The sequence below is a fragment of the Propithecus coquereli genome, unplaced genomic scaffold (genome assembly GCF_000956105.1).
Source record: "Propithecus coquereli isolate 6110/MARCELLA unplaced genomic scaffold, Pcoq_1.0 Scaffold34, whole genome shotgun sequence".
Classification (NCBI taxonomy): Eukaryota; Metazoa; Chordata; class Mammalia; order Primates; family Indriidae; genus Propithecus; species Propithecus coquereli.
In genome coordinates, this window is record NW_012149063.1 from 11,364,478 (window position 1) to 11,381,556 (window position 17,079).

General features: G+C 37.8%; 1 protein-coding gene across 1 annotated transcript in view; it reads right to left on the reverse strand.

Moving 5' to 3' along the window:
• TTN (titin) overlaps nucleotides 1-16,815 on the reverse strand; it is a 274,373-nt gene extending 257,558 nt beyond the window's left edge. The window contains exons 1-12 of the mRNA XM_012650762.1: nucleotides 16,604-16,815; nucleotides 14,281-14,384; nucleotides 11,951-12,154; nucleotides 10,240-10,527; nucleotides 9,670-9,755; nucleotides 9,333-9,577; nucleotides 5,100-5,430; nucleotides 4,567-4,725; nucleotides 3,743-3,880; nucleotides 2,284-2,415; nucleotides 910-1,044; nucleotides 175-312 (exon numbers count right to left, since the gene is read on the reverse strand). Coding sequence (XP_012506216.1) covers nucleotides 175-312; nucleotides 910-1,044; nucleotides 2,284-2,415; nucleotides 3,743-3,880; nucleotides 4,567-4,725; nucleotides 5,100-5,430; nucleotides 9,333-9,577; nucleotides 9,670-9,755; nucleotides 10,240-10,527; nucleotides 11,951-12,154; nucleotides 14,281-14,371 — 1,947 coding nt within the window. The 5' untranslated portion in view covers nucleotides 14,372-14,384; nucleotides 16,604-16,815. The remainder of the gene's footprint in view (nucleotides 1-174; nucleotides 313-909; nucleotides 1,045-2,283; nucleotides 2,416-3,742; nucleotides 3,881-4,566; nucleotides 4,726-5,099; nucleotides 5,431-9,332; nucleotides 9,578-9,669; nucleotides 9,756-10,239; nucleotides 10,528-11,950; nucleotides 12,155-14,280; nucleotides 14,385-16,603) is intronic.
• Nucleotides 16,816-17,079: the final 264 nt, after the last annotated feature.

Here is a 17,079-nt window from a genome sequence, read left to right on the forward strand (position 1 = left end):
AATGTGCAGATAAAATTAATGGTAATCAGTCACATATTTACCATTTTGGTTTTAGTTAGGGGTTTAAAAGGGAATATACAGATTAATAATTCATCTATACAGTAGTTAATATTAATAGTTTACTAGAAAATAGTTTAAACATGAACTTTGCACATCTCAAATATCTATATTCACCTTTTCCTGAGTTATTTGAACTTGTTCTCTTTTGGTAGTGATGCCTTCTCTACTTCTTGATACTAAATCTTGTTCTTTGATTTTGGGTGTGGCAACTATGACTTTAGGTACCACTGTTTTTCTAGTTTCCTTCATTATCTGATCATATAGTAAAAAAAAAGGTAAGGAAATAGTCATTAAATTTCATAAGCCTCTAATAAAAGAAACATAAATCAAAACTGAGAAAGGAAGCAAAATTTCTTCTTATTCCAGAACATTTTAATTACACTTTAATATATCATTGGAGTTGCTTTGATCATCCATACTGTTTCACTGGCAAAAATAAGAAGTCTAGTTTAAAAGAAAAAAAATGTGATTAGCAATAAAAGGCTAAGGAGTGTTAATTATCTTTTTCACGTTATTCTTACTATAATTGATGGGAAATTCCAGTAGAGCCATAAATAGCACATCATTTTTTGTATTATCGATTGTCTTGTGTACTGGAGTCTACTTCAACAGGAAGATATTAAAGTGAATTATCAATATAATATCATATTAGTAACAATTCAAAGCAAATCTGAAAGTTAGGAATGAGATGGCAGTGAAAGATAGCTGGATGGCAAAAGGAATTTTCTGTTTGAGTTATAAGAAGAGAAGGAGGTGAAGCAGTGATGGGTAAGATCTGTGATGAAAATGCAGGTGGCTCGCAAATGAAATGGTGCAAGAGTGACTTTCACATCAGCGGGAGGTCTTCACCTTTTCATGAGTTAGGTGCATTTGCTCTTGTGTGGCAATTCCTTCTTGAGCTCCCAAGACTGTTTCTACTTTTGGGGACTTTGCAGTGGCAACTATCAGCATGGACGTAGCAGTTGTCTCAGTTTCCTGTCTTATCTAGTTTTTAGAGTAAAATAAAGATTTGAGTTTCAAAAGATACAAAAGAAATGGCAAGACAGCCTCGCAACATTCAGAATACAGAAAGCTGAGTGGTGAAAGAGAAAATGTCACATTCCCATTTCAGGGGCCTACACCTGTGCTAAAGATAGAGATTTTTGTTTTCCTGAGGAATGGGCTTCTTTTCTGCCAACTTGCCCCTTAGCAAATTGTCCTAGAACTGAAAAAGTGTCATCTTTGAGACATGTGACAAGTTAAAGAACACAGTGAGTGGCTACTGGCAAATGTCTGGAAAATTACAGGCTGGCTGAACTTGTCAGTCACCTGCACTGCAATGATAACGGGGATTTCTAGGCCCTTGATTATGCCACGTAGGGTTCTTGCTGCATTCAAAGTCTCTCGCTCACAATAAAGAGAGGGAAATTCAGCCAGCAGCCTCTGGCCAGCCTTTTAGGTATATGGCGTTCTCATTTGGACCTTGTAAGAAAAGTAGCCCCGAGATCAGCCAAGAGCTTGAGATCAAGGGAGGTGAGCACAGGTGCCCCTGAACATGGAAGAATCCAAAATAGACGCCTCTCTCCTGACACATCAAGGCTTCATGCATGGGAGAGAAAAGGATTTTGGTAACGTTGAGATTGTCCTTACATGTCTCTAGGGCACAAGAGCAGCAAACACTTCTAGTTCACTGTTTACCAACCAGGAATTAAGGGCATTTTTTTGAAGAAGTACCAGTCTTCTCTGATGCCCAGCATTTCCCCACTTCTCTGATGTCAGCATTTCCTTGCTATTTAGTTATTTATGGCTGATGTATGTATGTGTGTGTGTGTGTGTGTGCATACACATGCATGTCTTACAACTGTATAAAGTTTGTGTATTACAGTCTAAGTAACTGAGGGCCCAGGCTATTCATGAAAAAACTGACCATACCAGCGGGCGAGTGGACTGGGATGGTATCTATCTTTCACTTAGGTATAGTCTAGAAAGTTCATAGATGTGCCCCAAACTGTGCTAGTACATAGATAATCTTCTGAAAATTGATCAAGTGAGTGGAAAATAATGCAATAAGAACAGAATTTTCATCCTGAAAGACTTTCAACACTAGACATAGAGGAACAACAAAAAGAGAAAACAAAACAAGACTTTTCCATTTAGAGGTTTTGGTCACAGGCAGGTACATGCAGCTGGCTGGAATGTGGTATTTGTCAACAAACTACAAGATTTTTATAAAATTGGACTTACTGTTTTTTGAGTTACTTCTTTTTGTTCTTGTTTTGTAGTAATTTCTCCAGTAATTCTAGTTTCTTGTTCTTTGGCTTTAGTTGTGGAAATTACTACCTTTGGTACAAATGTTTTTTCAGTTTCTTTTCTTATCTGCAATCAATGATAAAAACAAAACCTTATTATTTCCTGCTTTCCAATGGAAGTGGCATGGTGTTTATTAAATATAACAAAATAGAAATTTGAAGAAATCAAATCCATTTTTCTGGAGATGTCATGAAATAAAATAAACAATCTCATGTTCATTAATATGACCACGCTCTTTCTCTGCCTGAAACATAAATTAGGCTGCTTAGAGAAAATAAGTTGAATTCACCAGTGTTTATTTTGAACAGGAGAGTTGTAGTCTTCTTTAAAAAGACTTCCAACATTTATAAACAGATATATGGCAATATTATTCCATGCTAATTGTCATCTAAAGATAATCTTGGCATATAGGACATTAGAATGGAAGGTCTTAGGAGTAATTTTGTCTGACCCTTCCATTTTATCTGTGAGAAACCAAGCATGGATAATTTATAATCCATTTTTATAGAATATTTTTGTTTTGCAAGTTTTCCTAAATATAATGATGGCTTGGAGTATCAAGACTTATTTTTCTAAAATTGAGACATTATGGGGAGAAATTTTTTTGCACATATTCTTGGCAAAATTTTTTCCAAATCTTTAACCCCCCTAAGGATGCTGCATTTCCATGTGGACGCCTGAGGTATATGTGTACGTAGGGGGGCAGTTTTCCCATTTGCCTCTTTGCTATTCATTCTTAGATATCTCATCACTGAAGCTCAGGATCTCTGGGCTGAAAGGGACTTGAAAGTTCATTTTCTCAAACCACTCAATTGACAATTGGCTCCACCGGCCAACTGGCCTCATCCAGTCTGTGCCCAAATGCCTCCAATCATGGGGCTGTCCTTTTCACCTTTTCTGGTCATTTGGCCTCCTAAGGCCATGCTGTGCATTCCACTCCAAACCCACATGCAACTGTCCTCCCATGGAGCCAGGAAGCGGTGGCTAAGCTTCTCAAAGCGAGATACGTTCAGTGTTCTCTTCCACTCTTCCCCATTCCTGCCTCAGCATCTATTTCTCCCTCCTGGCTTTACACTCCTATCCCCTCCCACAGTCACACATTTAGTTAGTGGGTTCCCAGATCACTGTAGGTGAGACCCCTTTCTACTCCTAGTGCGTGTCCACAGAGGTGCCTTTCATCTACGCAGGGGAGCACCCAGTGACTCTATGAGACTTTGAGATCCAGTCCCCAGAAATACACACATATTACAAGGGTTTTTTGTTTTTTTGTTTTTGTTTTAAGCGTGATAACAATCATGTGGCCCAAGAAGCAAGACCCTTCATGGTAAAGATTCTTATCTATGTTGACACATGTAATAACATCAATGAATTTCAAATCAAAAACCATTTTCACCTGCTCACGAGTTACGTGCATCTGCTCTTGCTTGGCTGTAATTACTTCTCTGGTTCTTGATTTTAATTCTCGTTCCTTGGCTTTATCGGCGGCCACTACTACCTTAGTTACAGCAGTCTTCTCCGCCTCTTTTCGTACCTGATTTTCATAGAGGAAAGGAAGGAAACACTTTAATGCATCTTATATACAAAAAGGTACAATAATATATCTGGATTAAGACATAAATGTCACACAAGAGAGGATAAGGAGGAAAGCTAGAGTGATTTTAAACTATAACAGGAAATCTATTCAAATACAAGATGGGAAATTATTCTGGATTTATAACACTGTTCAGCTATGAATCAAGTGTCACATTTGTTTTGAGGAAAGTAAAAGCAAAGGTCCTTTGGGGGAAGGTTAGAGAAATGTAATGTCTGCCCTGAAATAGTGGTTTCCATGCCCGGCTCGTAAAGTTGCTGAGCTCTGGATTTGAGGGGTCTCTTGTTTAGCTAACTGTCTCCAGACACCCTTTCCCTTCCTCGACCAGGAGTCCCTTGATACCTTGAGTACCATGGGTAACTTTTGCTTGCTGGATATAGCCTAGGTATTTCTGATCTGGTCTGTTCTTGTGGTATTTACATCTTAAACATCTTTGGTATCTCAGACCACCTTTTGCTCATTAGGATTAGAAGTCTGGGCCATGCCTGGCTCAGTGCTGCTTTCAGAATGATTTGTGCATTGGTCCATCATGCGATTTCTGCACACAAAGCTCAGTGGATGGTGTGTGAGTGAATGGGCACCAAAGGGCCTGGCTCTGCAGGTGCCCCCAGTGGCCTCACACATACCTGTTCCTGAGCAGGTTGGACGCGCACAGCAGTCGTGGTTGTAGTTGTCCTCTGAGCAGTCTGCTCTACAGCACTGATAACTGGTTCTCTCACTCTGGCCATATCAACAGCAGCAACAACAGTCGCAACAGCTGCACTTTTGTCAGTTTCTTGTTTCACCTGGATTGGAAATGACCAAGTAGATTACTTTTTTAAACAATATACCTGGTAGAAGATAAAAAAGCACAATGGAAACAGAACTTCCTGAAGTAAAATATATGCATATATATGCATTTATTATTGCCAAGAAATATAGGGTCTGTGTCATTAAAACCTGTATTTTATGTAAACCTCACAGATTAGAACTTGAGTCCCAATTTAAAAAGCCTTTACGAAGCATAGTGACCAAATTTGGTCTTCAGTTTCTGTTACATTTTTATGTTCATATGCCATTTTCCTCCAACCTACACAGACTGAGTTTCATGGTAGAAGTCTGGTCAAAGAAACCAGAACGTAAAATAAGGAAAAACAAAACAAAACAGTTCTGACAGTACCTCCTTAGCACCAGTATCGACAGCCCCTGCCGCGAAGGCAGCACTGGCCGACACTCTGGCGGCAGCGCCCGCAGCTCCGCTGACGGTCACTTGCTCCTGGACACCGTATCTCCCTTCCCATCTCTCTTCTGCCCTGATCTGAGTTGAGCTTGTCATCATTGTCTCTCTCATCTCAGCCTCAGACGAGGAGGCCACGTAGCCCTCTTGCTTCCAAGGAGGAGGCACTTCGGGGCCCATGGCCACGGCAGACGTCTGGGTCTTACGGACGAGTAAAGGAGACTTAACAGACCTGATGGGGGACGTGGAGATCCTCGCTGCTGGAGACACGGACCTGAAAACCAAAAGTCAGAGGTCAAGCCTGCCAAAGCGAGGCGCTCCAGTAGGGGTAATCGGATTTGAATAATGGGATGAAAATCTGGAAGTGCTTTAAGACAGAGTTTTAAAATGTGTGCCTCGATAACCTAATCAGAGGGTAAATAACGTACTTGGAAGTAATTTGTTTTAAATCTCAGTAAGCCTTATTCTTATCTGATGTAACCCTGCAAGGGAATCAGACTTAATTCTAAGTAAGCTAAAGATTTTGTGCCCTGAACCTTCTCACATTAGAAAAAATAAAAATCAAGACAGAAGAAGGGGCTTCCTTAATATGCAAAGAAAGGACATGGCAAATCTGGTAATCACATTTTCAGTTTCTCCATATTTCCAGTTCTGGGGGCTGAGGGGATATCAAATAGGTATTAAAGAAAGAAAGGTTTCTGTAATCAAAATGCTTGTGCCACTTTAGGCTAAACATGTTAAGGCATTTTTTTCCCCCTGCAGAACTCCCCACGGCCTTCACCATGTCAATGCACTATGTGAATTTCCAGGCCAGGAGGAAGAGTTCTCATGAAGCTTTTCACAGAACGTTTGGGGTATATAGGCTGTGCAATGCACGGTGCAAACTGCTACTCTAGTCAAAGGGTTTGTGGATGGCTCTTTTTAATTTCCTCTGTATTTGTTTACACTCACTCTTCTTGTATTACTCTCTGCACTTCTTTTACTGTGGAAATTGGCTAATTTGAGAACTAATGATTCTATGGTTTTTGGTTAAATTGATAAAGTGGCTTCTTCCAAAATCGTTTTCATTGTTTGCTTTTTAGGTATATGCAAAGTACAAACAGCACCAGTTTAAGATTATGGGCACTAAATCCTGGTGTTGATAGACAAAAAAAGACAGTTTCGGATCTATATCAATAACTCTGGGGATTGGTCCACTATTTTGGGGTAAAATTTTTCAAAACTAATGTATTCATCATAAGGTTTATCACATTTTCCTCTCTAGGTGGCAGTGTCGCCTTATCATTGCATTTTACTAATCAGAAAAATGTTTATAAATCTATTTCAGCACTATATAGGACATTTAGCTTACACTGGTAATAAATGAAATAATTATTCTAATTAAGCTCAAGGTACAGTTGCTATTTGCTCTAAATTACAGAGTAACTTAACAGTATATTACAACAACCAGTTTTATGGAGAAATGTTTAATCATTTTCTTGAAGAAGGGCTTTTTTGTGAAAATCAGTTGCAATCAAACTAAAAAGAGATCTGGGGGACATGTCTCTATTCTCAAAATGACTGCCTTAGAAATATAAGAAAAACCAGGTTAGAATAATGTAGGGTCTCCACTAATGGAAGAAAAGCAGAGACATGAACATTTAGTTTCAACCTGTGCTTTATTCTTGCTGTACCTAGTAAAGTGGGTTTAATTCAAAAAGAGTTAAAAACATGATTAGCATGACATGAGTGATTAGCAGCAGGCTGCAGGTAAGGCCATAACTGTGAAAATCAATGTAATTTCAGTCATTATAGGAAAGTGCTTATTTCTGCACTTATAATAAAAAATAATCACCAGGTCACAGCTAGATACAAAGCACCTTTTTCAATGAAATATGTTTGTCTTACTCCACAATAAAAATCAAAATTAAACTACGAGACATTTAAGAAGTAGTTTCTCTTGGATAACCATTATTTTCTCCACAAATTGGCATTTTATATCTTAATTATTTTAAAGCCAATTTGGGGAGCTAAGTAATTTGGATGGTTATTAATGAACTCTTAGAACTGGAACTGCTAAGATAGTCAAAATGCTCCATGGGATCGGGGACACTCCATAATTCTAAATGACCCTTAGGCTTAGATCAAACAAATATAGTGAGGTTGTTATCTCCTCCAGAAATCACATCTGGACTATGTTGTGATTTCATGGTGTGCAAACTTTGAGTTAGCCTGAGAAGGAACACATCTTTATTTGATTGCTAGACATGTTTTTAAAACTCAGCTTTTTGTTCAAGGTTTCATGTTAGTGTTTGCTAATATCTTTAATTTTTGAAATGGCCAAAATAATAAAGATTAGAAAATACATAGCATTTTTTCACATACCTACCAGATATTTACATTGCCTCTTGTATAAAATATTTGTTTGTATATTTTGTCCACTGTTGTCATTTGTATTGTGTACTTTTTCCTTTAAAAATTAATTTGTGCACTTTAAATGCATCTGGTACATTAGTTCTTTGTCATAAGTGTTGCAAACTTTCCCCCAGTTCCACTGCTTGCATATTGCTTGTTTATGGGGTTATCTAGCATACACATGTACAGTTACGTAGGTTATGCTCTGTTTCTAGGCTGGTATTGTTTATATTGTAGCCATTGTATGTTTATTATGATGCTTTTATGGCAGAGGCAATGAAGTATCTTGAGGAAGGCGAACCTTTAAATGTTTTTTTTTCACAAATGCCCTGTTTGGTTTAGTAATGATCTTGCTTTTGCCACATATAAATTTTGATTTTATGCAGTTGAATCTATAAATTTCTTTTTAAAAGTTCTCCCCCACGTATATTTTCTCAAATTTCTTCTTCTCTCTCTCTTTTTTTTTTTATTTAATTTTTACTTTTAGTTTTATAGAGACAGGGGTCTCACTCTGTCAGCCAGCTGGAGTGCAGCAGCATAATCATAGGGTTTTAACTTTTTAATTTAACTCTTTAATCAAGCTGGGATTTACTTTGTGAATGGTGTGAGGGAGAGGTTTATGTTTGTTTTCTTCTGGATGGATACCTAATTGAGCCAGCACTCTTTTATTAAAATATCCTCCCCTTCCTTTTCTGAATTGAAAGGTCACTTTGATTTAAAATTGAATTTCCTATATATTTGCATCTATTTCCAGACTCTCTGTTCTGCTTCTCTGATGTATTTTTCTATTCATGTACCAATATTGTAATGTTTTGATTTCAATAACTTTATGGTAAGTTTGAATTTTTTTAGGTCAACTATCTCATTTTTAAAATTTTTCTTGGCTGAGAAATTTTCTCTGCGTGCTTTTTTACTTCATTTAAATTGATCAAAAAACATTTTTTGTTCAAATTTTGCACATTTTTCAGTTCATATTAAAAACCTCATCATGATAAACTAAATCCCAAAGTTTCAAATCTGCTGTGGATAATTTCCACTTGAGTATATAATTTCTGAGCCCCTGCTTACCTTCTAATAAAATACCTTAAAATTACCTAAGCATAGAAATCTATTTTATTTTCTAGATAACACAAGCATATGCAAAATATTTAGAAGGTTTTACTTATCACCTATGTATAGAAACATTTGTATAATTTTTATCTTTCTACAAGGCACCTTCAACTAATTATCTCATTGAATTCTCACAACACACCTTGAGATCATTCTTATTGTGATTCTCTTTAATTTACACATGATACAACTAAGACCTTGTGCAAATTACTTCTTTAGCTCCAGTTACAATAAAATTGGGGATAATAATTCTTAGAGGTCATGAATATTTAATGAGATAGTGTATGTAGAGTATCAATCAAATGTCTGACATAAAGTAGTCAATATATAGTAACTATTATTTTATTATTATAATTATTGCCTTAAATCAAACTGTTAGCAAGTGACTGGGCTGATTTGAACTCAGGGCTTTCAACCCTGACTTCTGTGCTCTTCTTATCTCACTGTGCTATTTTTTGGCCCCTATAGCAGATATTTATTAAATGGGATATAAATAAGAACTCGGAATTAGAATTTATAAAGTTCCTTAATTTACCTGTGGACAGTGAGGATTTGTGAAAACCATATTAAGTAACTTCTTGGTTTACCTCCTTTTACATCTGCTACATTTTTGGTTGCATGAAACCTAATTCAAAAATACATAATAAGCTGCTCTCTTTAAAAATGCTTTACCTGACCGGAGATGGGGTCGGTGCCCGCACGTGTCTGACTGGGGAAGGCGAGTGTCTTATCGGTGATGGGGACTGCTGTCGAGCTAGCTGTGCTTTGGCAGCAATGGACGGTGGTGTTGGGGACCTTGACTTTGGCTTCGGAGGAATCCTGGGAGGCGTTTTGTGTGGCAGCTGTTGCCCAGCGGCACCATCCATGACCATCTCAACTGTTTCAATTGATCTGGCATCAAAGTGGGCTTCAAACTTCTGTAAAAGATTAAAACAAATACCATGTCAAGGAGGAATAGCTGGGAAGCAACAGCCTGAAAGGTTTGAAAACTGGCAGTGTAGAAAAATACCTTTTCAATTCTGGTTTGTCTTGTTTCCGAAATCTGAGCAGTCGAAACAATTGTCTTTGTCCTTTTAGCGGGTACTACTTCTTCACCTGTAGGGAGGGACAGATGAATCTTTACGAGGGGCGCAATGACACATTTTAAAAGAGATTCTGTTAATTCTGACTACAAAGTTAAAGAGATTTTCTGCCTATCCCAATGGAGGAAAATGCAGAAAGTTTTGGTTTTGTACGAATATAAATTAGGTTTGAAAATAGAAAATGTTCATTATTAGATAAAAATTTACTTAGAACCATTTTTCAAAAATTCCATTATTTTCCAATAATTTAAAAATGCAGATCGCTTAATTGAAACACATTCCGGTTTATAATGGACTGGAATATATAACCACAGATCACTTGGATTCTCAGCTCCTGCCAGAATCTCAGAGGCTTTTCATGGTGTTGAAAAGCCGACTTTGATTTCAGCTCATAGCCTTCCTAGGGCCGTTGGGGGAGGCAGGTGGACCCCTGACCCCACTTCATCCCAAACCAGCCCTCTCCTCTCTCTTTCTGTTCTTCAGCCTCCAGCACGTACCTTGAACCAGCAATTCGGCAGTCGAAGTAGCTCTTCCAACGCTATTGGTGGCATTTACAGAATAGGTTCCGGAATCTTCAGGGTATGCTTCCGCAATCAGTAAGCTGTAGAGGTCGCCTTCTTGTGAAATTTGAAAATCAAGGGAGCTCTGGATTTCGGCTCCGTCCCGGTAGAACTTCACTACAGGTGTAGGGATTCCAGTCACTCTCACTTGGAGTCTCACTTGGCTTCCTTGTCTCACGGTCATGCTCTGCAGTCGTTGAACGAAGTTGGGTGGCGCTGTCTCCGCTGCGGAGGGAAGAGAAAAAAGGACCATGAGCCAGGGCGCTCCCAACGGGGTATTTTTAAACAATCACAGCTCCGATTCCAACACCAGGCGATGACTTGCCGATCCACATCCTTGACTGTCCTTGAACCCAGCTCATGCAGCAGATGACAGCAAGAATGGAGCCAGGAGATCACAGAAGGTTATCTCGCCACCATATTTGCTTCGTTTTGTTTAGCAGTTGTAGGTCCTTACCTTTTTGTTTCTTTGTTTATTTTAAAGGAAAAGTTTGGATGTTGTGATAACATTTTTGGAGAATCTTTCTGACACTTTTCCCCAACCTCACATTTCACACTATACTAACATGTTAAGGAAACTTGCATAGTTTAGTAAGTTGCATTAAACTAAATTTGAATGGTTGCTACAGTGAGTGCACCTGTGACTTGCAGAATCATTATATTTAATTTAATTTTAAAAATCCCAGCTCTTTTCCAACTTGATAGGTTTTCAAATAACCCAAATATTTACTTGCATTTAAAATATAGATCCCAATAATGACATGATTTCATGTTAATTATGCTACAGAAAGGGGATTTTTATTATGTTGAAAGTAATTTTTTAGAAGATAAATGTGAAGAGTGAATGGAATTAACTTTGACATGTTTTTGAGTAAAAAACAACAGCAGGTACTGCCAACCCTTTGCATGTTCCATTTCTGAATTTCCTGGATGCATGTTAAAGTTCATACCTGATGTGCTTTCTGTTTAGGTCAATTATAGCCCTATAATTGAACATCACCAAAGGTATAATTTACTGGATAAACTGTATGTAACATTATGGAGCTCATGCGAGATATTGTTATGTAATTTGTGAAGTCATGCAATGTTCTGTGTATTAATGACTCACTAGGTAATAAAGGATGGAGGAAAAAAAACACAGGCTACTAAGATTGGTGATAACTTTTCTGGGGAATCTGTGTCATACATTTGAATAATAAACAAGCATTTGTCTTTTTCTGGGTATATTTACATGTTTCTTAAATGGGTGATCTATGGACTTCCTGCATCAGAATCATCTGGGTGCTTGTTAAAGTGTGAATTGCTGGAGATATATTAATATATATATCTTATTCCTCACCAGACTTGTAAACAAGGCTCCAAGCCTTTCTATGTGCTGAGAAACATGATTTTTTAGTATTTCTTAACATTCTTTTAGTGTTTAATATGTGTAGAGAAACTGATTCACAGCCACTTTTGTGCTGTATTTTGAGAGGAAAATTAAATTCCAGAAGCCAAACAACCTTGTTATAAATTCAACCGGAGATGGACCCTTCTCTATGTTCAGAGCTGCATCCACTGTGCTCATAGCTCTTTCTGGACTCCCTTCCCCATTTGCCAGAGGTGTCCTCAGGGAGAGTGGAGGAGTGGCAGGTCCCCACCAACCTACCTGTCACGAGAAGCTCAGCAGTACTAGTCGCTTGTCCAGATCCATTGGTGGCTCTCAGGGAATATCGTCCACTGTTGGCTTTAGTCACGGCGGGGATCACCAATTTAGCGCGGCCATCGCTAAAGGAGATCTGCACGCCGGGCAGCGTGGAAGTGGAAATCACCTGGCCATCCCTAAACCAGCTCACCTCAGGAACTGGGAAACCTGAAGAGCAAGGACAATGCATCTTTATGTTTGAGTGGGCACCACAAAGTCCTCTGCTGTGTCCCACTGTGTTCACTGCCTTGCCCTAACCTATAAAAGCTTTCCAGAGTGGAATGGCATTTAATGCTAGTGAAAATCTGACAGTCGCATGATCAAAGTGTAAACTCGCAGACCATTAGGAGGTTGGGGGGTTCATGTAGAGGCCAGTGCCTTCATTTTATAGGGGAGGAAACTGAAGCTAAAAGAAGCTTAATGATTTTTCCAAGGTCCCTCAGCTAGCAGTGGCACACAGAGGACTAGAATTTCCATCTCCTGCATTCCTGCCCCAGGGCTCTATCTGATGTAATTTAATAGACATCATTAAAATCATGAAAGGAATTTATAAAAATGAAGAACCAAGGAAACTCTGAAATAAAAAGTTACTATTGTCCTTTTTGAAAACAAGTGAAGAGCAAAAGTGGCAAAGGGATTGCCAGATTCTGCCTGACAAGCGCAGGAGGCAGGCTCATCTCCTCTTCTGTGGTCACGGGGACCCTGTCTTCCTCAACTCTCCCGCTTTCTGATGTGCAATCAGTAAAAACACCATAACAAGGAGAGGCAGTTTCTAATAATAAAAGACTAAGCCAGATGTAGTCTTTCAGAACCACATGAATGGTTGGAATTGCAGCTAGAAAAGCCAAATTCTCTCCACCTGCCTTAAATTATAGAGCTAAGAAGTACATGTCTTCTTCAGCTGGGAAGTAAAGATAAGCCTATTTTGTTATCCTTACATTAGCCAATGTCTCACCATGGCTGAGTGAATAGTTTATTAGACTATTTCATGGGTACAGAATGTTTTCAATGATGTTTTTCTAAGAATTTATTATCACATAGTGTGAAGGAACAAGAAGCTAGGAAGTAGCCAGATTCCACGACTCCCCAGGCAGGCAAATTCCCACTGAAGCCATATGTGTTCTGCTCAATTCAGAAGTTACTGAGTGTTACCAAATGAAAAAGTGAATTATTTGGAAGTTACTAAGAATTTATCATGCATGAAGAGAAATGAATTGGTCTATATACATACAACAGAAAATAAATAATAATTATATGATATTTGTGCAAAGTAAAATAAAGTATTATCCAGTTGTGAATAAGGTTGGTGCATAAAATAGGGAAAAAAAGGAAAGAGAAAGAAGAAGGAAATCTTATTTTATATCTTTATTAAAGCCATAAAATAAAAAAAAAAGAGGGGCAATGCACCATGGAAGTACACTACATTAAGGGTCAAGCATGATTTTTAATTAATCCATATAATCTTACATGGCTAATTACAATACCGCAGAAAGAGACAATATTGATTAAATAATTTTGAAATTATTTACAATAGGGTTCATTTTTTTCATAAGATGATAGATCCCAGAAGCCATACATTTTCTTGAATTATCCCTAAACTGACTTATGAAGAAGAGAAAGAAGGCAAAAAAGGAAAGAGATGAACTTCCTTTTAAATTAAACTCTAGGGTCAGTGTTTGTCTCTCATATAGAGATCCGAGTAGCATTTGTTATTTCTTGTTGTCATTTCAAAATGATTAGAAAGTCTTTTAATTCAATAGAATTACTTAATAAAGATTGAAAATAAAAGCTTAAAATAATTAATAGTTAGCTCATCACTGAACTGCTCTGCCTCAGAAGAAAGTCAGATGCATTATTATTTTCCATATAAAACAACTGAAGTTCAGGTGCACAGAGTGGTCAGCCCGGGCTACCTACCCAGCAGCTCCATGGCTGGTCCCTACTGGGCTTGAGTTCTTGGCTTCCAGTCTGGCTCTGCAGCTGAACCCAAATATAGAATGACTAAATTTGGTCCTACTTAGCTGCTGGATTCTGACAGCAATGTTAATCCAATGCTAATTATTTTTGCTTTGTGAAATTATAAATATGAATAAAACATTTTGGAGCCATTATATTGTCAGATTTTGTCAGTACTCTGTGTATGGTGTATACCCTTAAGATGACCCTTCTGTAGCATAGGACCAATTTCAAAATGGAAAGCAGGGCTTAAATTTGGCACCAAGGCCTGCAGCAAAGTTAACTTATTGGAGAGGAGGCAAAGTAGACAAACGAAAAGCGTGACTGTGTGAGCTTACCACTAATGTGAGCCTCAAAGGTTGCGGTACTACCCTCCAGTACCACAACGCTTTGTAACGGCTGCTTAAACGTCGGTGCTTGAGTTGTCATCTTTTTAGGCACTCTGGAAAGGAAAAAACATAAATTAGGATGTCACAGCTAAGGGCCACTCTGGAGCTACTTTGCAGATAGCAGAGACACACATTTCTCCAAATGGATTGCTCCAAGGGTCATCCATGGGCCTAGTGTGATGGGCAGGCATTCTCCTTTGTGGCTTGAATTTCAGTCGTTGGCCTCTAGTGACTTGAAACCTAACACAAAGTAGCAAGTCTAAGGGGAAACGGAAAATAACCTAGCCAAACAGAGCAAGGAATGTACCCTAGTGGTCAAAGAGGGGACATTCAGTCTTACCAATGGTGGAAAATCAGGTTAAGAGATGAAGAAAGGGAAAAACATGGTAATGGCAGGAGTAGTGAAGTGTAACTAAAGAGACTAGACATGTGACAAATGTAAAACACATCTCTGCACCACCTTGATGTATAAGAGACAATTATTTTTTAAAAATTTCCTTTCCCCCAATGTTTTTCACTTACTGTATCTGTACTTATAAAGTTGACATTGACTCAGACATTCTCTGATGACTTAAAATCGTCACCAGAACTAAAAATTTGAACTTTGCAGTTCCTTTGCTGTCTTGAAAAGCTTTGACAAGTCTTATCAAATATGCAAACTTTTTGTAGACAGCATACGGTGCTTTCCATTTCTTAACATTTCCTTGTACTGTAACTGTGTAATAAATGTTGCTACTGCTGAAGTAAATATTCAGAAAAAAATTTAGGTGAGCAGGCCAAAATTTATTATAGATCTGAAAAAAAATGCTAGTTTGAATTCCTAATATGGAACAATTTGCAAACTTTGAATAATGGAAGACTGGTGGAAAATGTAGATATAGTGAAGAGGCCTCTGCTTTCATAATGTAAAATATTCAACATCAAAGAAATGAATATAAAATTTGCAGTTAAGTCCTTTTGTTAAGTGGAAGAGGTACTTTGTCTATTAGTTTCAAAGAGATTATGTGAAGAATTTTTTAACGCATAAATACCTAATTATTCAACATGACTATTCTATTGTTCTGAAATAAAAAGGCAATTTCTGAATTGTCAATTGCTGCATTACTATTTTGCATAAAGTTCTCTGTTTACTAAAACCGTACAGAGAAATAATCTTCCTAGTGGTAATTTCATACCTTATCGTAACTTTTTACTTAGCTTAAAAAAAAATGAAACCAGCATTCTCTCGGATGATAAAATTTGTATTTGGAAAATTTAATAGTATTCAAAAGTTTTTTTGTGAAACTTTTGTCAAGAACTCCTTTCTGTAGCATATTATCTTTAGGATGAACAACACTTTGTGTCTAATTTTTCCTGTTTATAAGCTAGTGCATCTTCTAAGCATAGCTCTCTTCTTAGATATATAATACATAATTATATATCTATGTATTTACAGGCATTTACAATTAGTAATCTAACTCTAGGAAGATGGGAAATCAAAGTGTATTTAGAAATAAAAACTCTTTAAACATTGTTTCTTACCCTTCTTAGCATCAACACATCTCATATCATATAATTGGATTGTAAATTGAATTAAAATGCATCATGAGATTCTGACTATTTTAGAAAACAATTATATAGCTTCATTCCAAATCTCTAAATCTGTTGCAATTAACCGGCCTAAATTGGTCTTATATTTCTATTGTCTAGGTAAATTTTGTTGATTTAGCACTTGCTCTTCACAGGCCTTTGTGTAATTAGGGCTGAAGGTATGCATCTAAAATGTCATGCTCCTAAAATAAACCCTCCACTGTTGACTGACAGCAGGCAAGTGTTGTGTCACTATCCTGCAACTGATACCTCAGCAGTTGATTCCCTTAAAAAGTCATCTGGGTGTAGCTGATACCACACGCATTTTATCAGAGCTATTCTTGGTGTGCCTCACTTTATCACTGAGTAATATAACCTTGAACATTCTCAACAGACAAGAAAGAGTCTAAAAAAGAAGCAAGCATTTCTATCACCACTTTAGATCTAAACTTTTAGAATAGTAGGTGCATTTAAACAATCTGAATCATTGTATCCTTTAGCTGATATGCCAAGCATTCGACTTTTTAAAGAAAGATGTTCACACATTTTAAAACAGAATCTAATAAGCAGATTTGAATAATAGAACAGCATCAGCAACAAGTAGCTACACAAACACTTCTACATAGGCATTCAGCACACAAAAATGATCGGGAGCCAGTAAGAAGGTGACTCTACTGTTTAAGTAAGAAAAGACGCTGCTCACCTGATTTCTCAAGAGTGCCTAAAAAGGGTGGGACTAAGCCCAAAGTTGCTTCTGAAACGACGTCCTATGTAGAGTTGGTTTTTCCGACCATCTCCAACATGAATCGGTGAGCCTCTAAACCTCAAAACAAAACTACACAGTCAAGACTGTGTAGTTTTGTTTTTCTATGCAATCCCTACACCCGAGGCGAGGCTGGGAATGCACGACTGCTCAAGAGCCAGGGGCTGGCTTGCCCTTATATGCTCCAGATCTGCTGACAGCCCCACATCCACAGGCAGGGCCCTGGGTGATTGGCTGTTTTAGGAAAGCATGATGGGAGAGGACCTATTTGGGAGTGTCACATACCACCTGTTCTTCTGATTGGCAGTGCTAAATTTACCACCTCAAAAGAGGCTTTATCAAGGAAATAGAACTGTATTTAAAGAGTATCTGTGTTGACTAGCTCAGAGAAGAGCATTTGTTGCCAATGTTAAAAT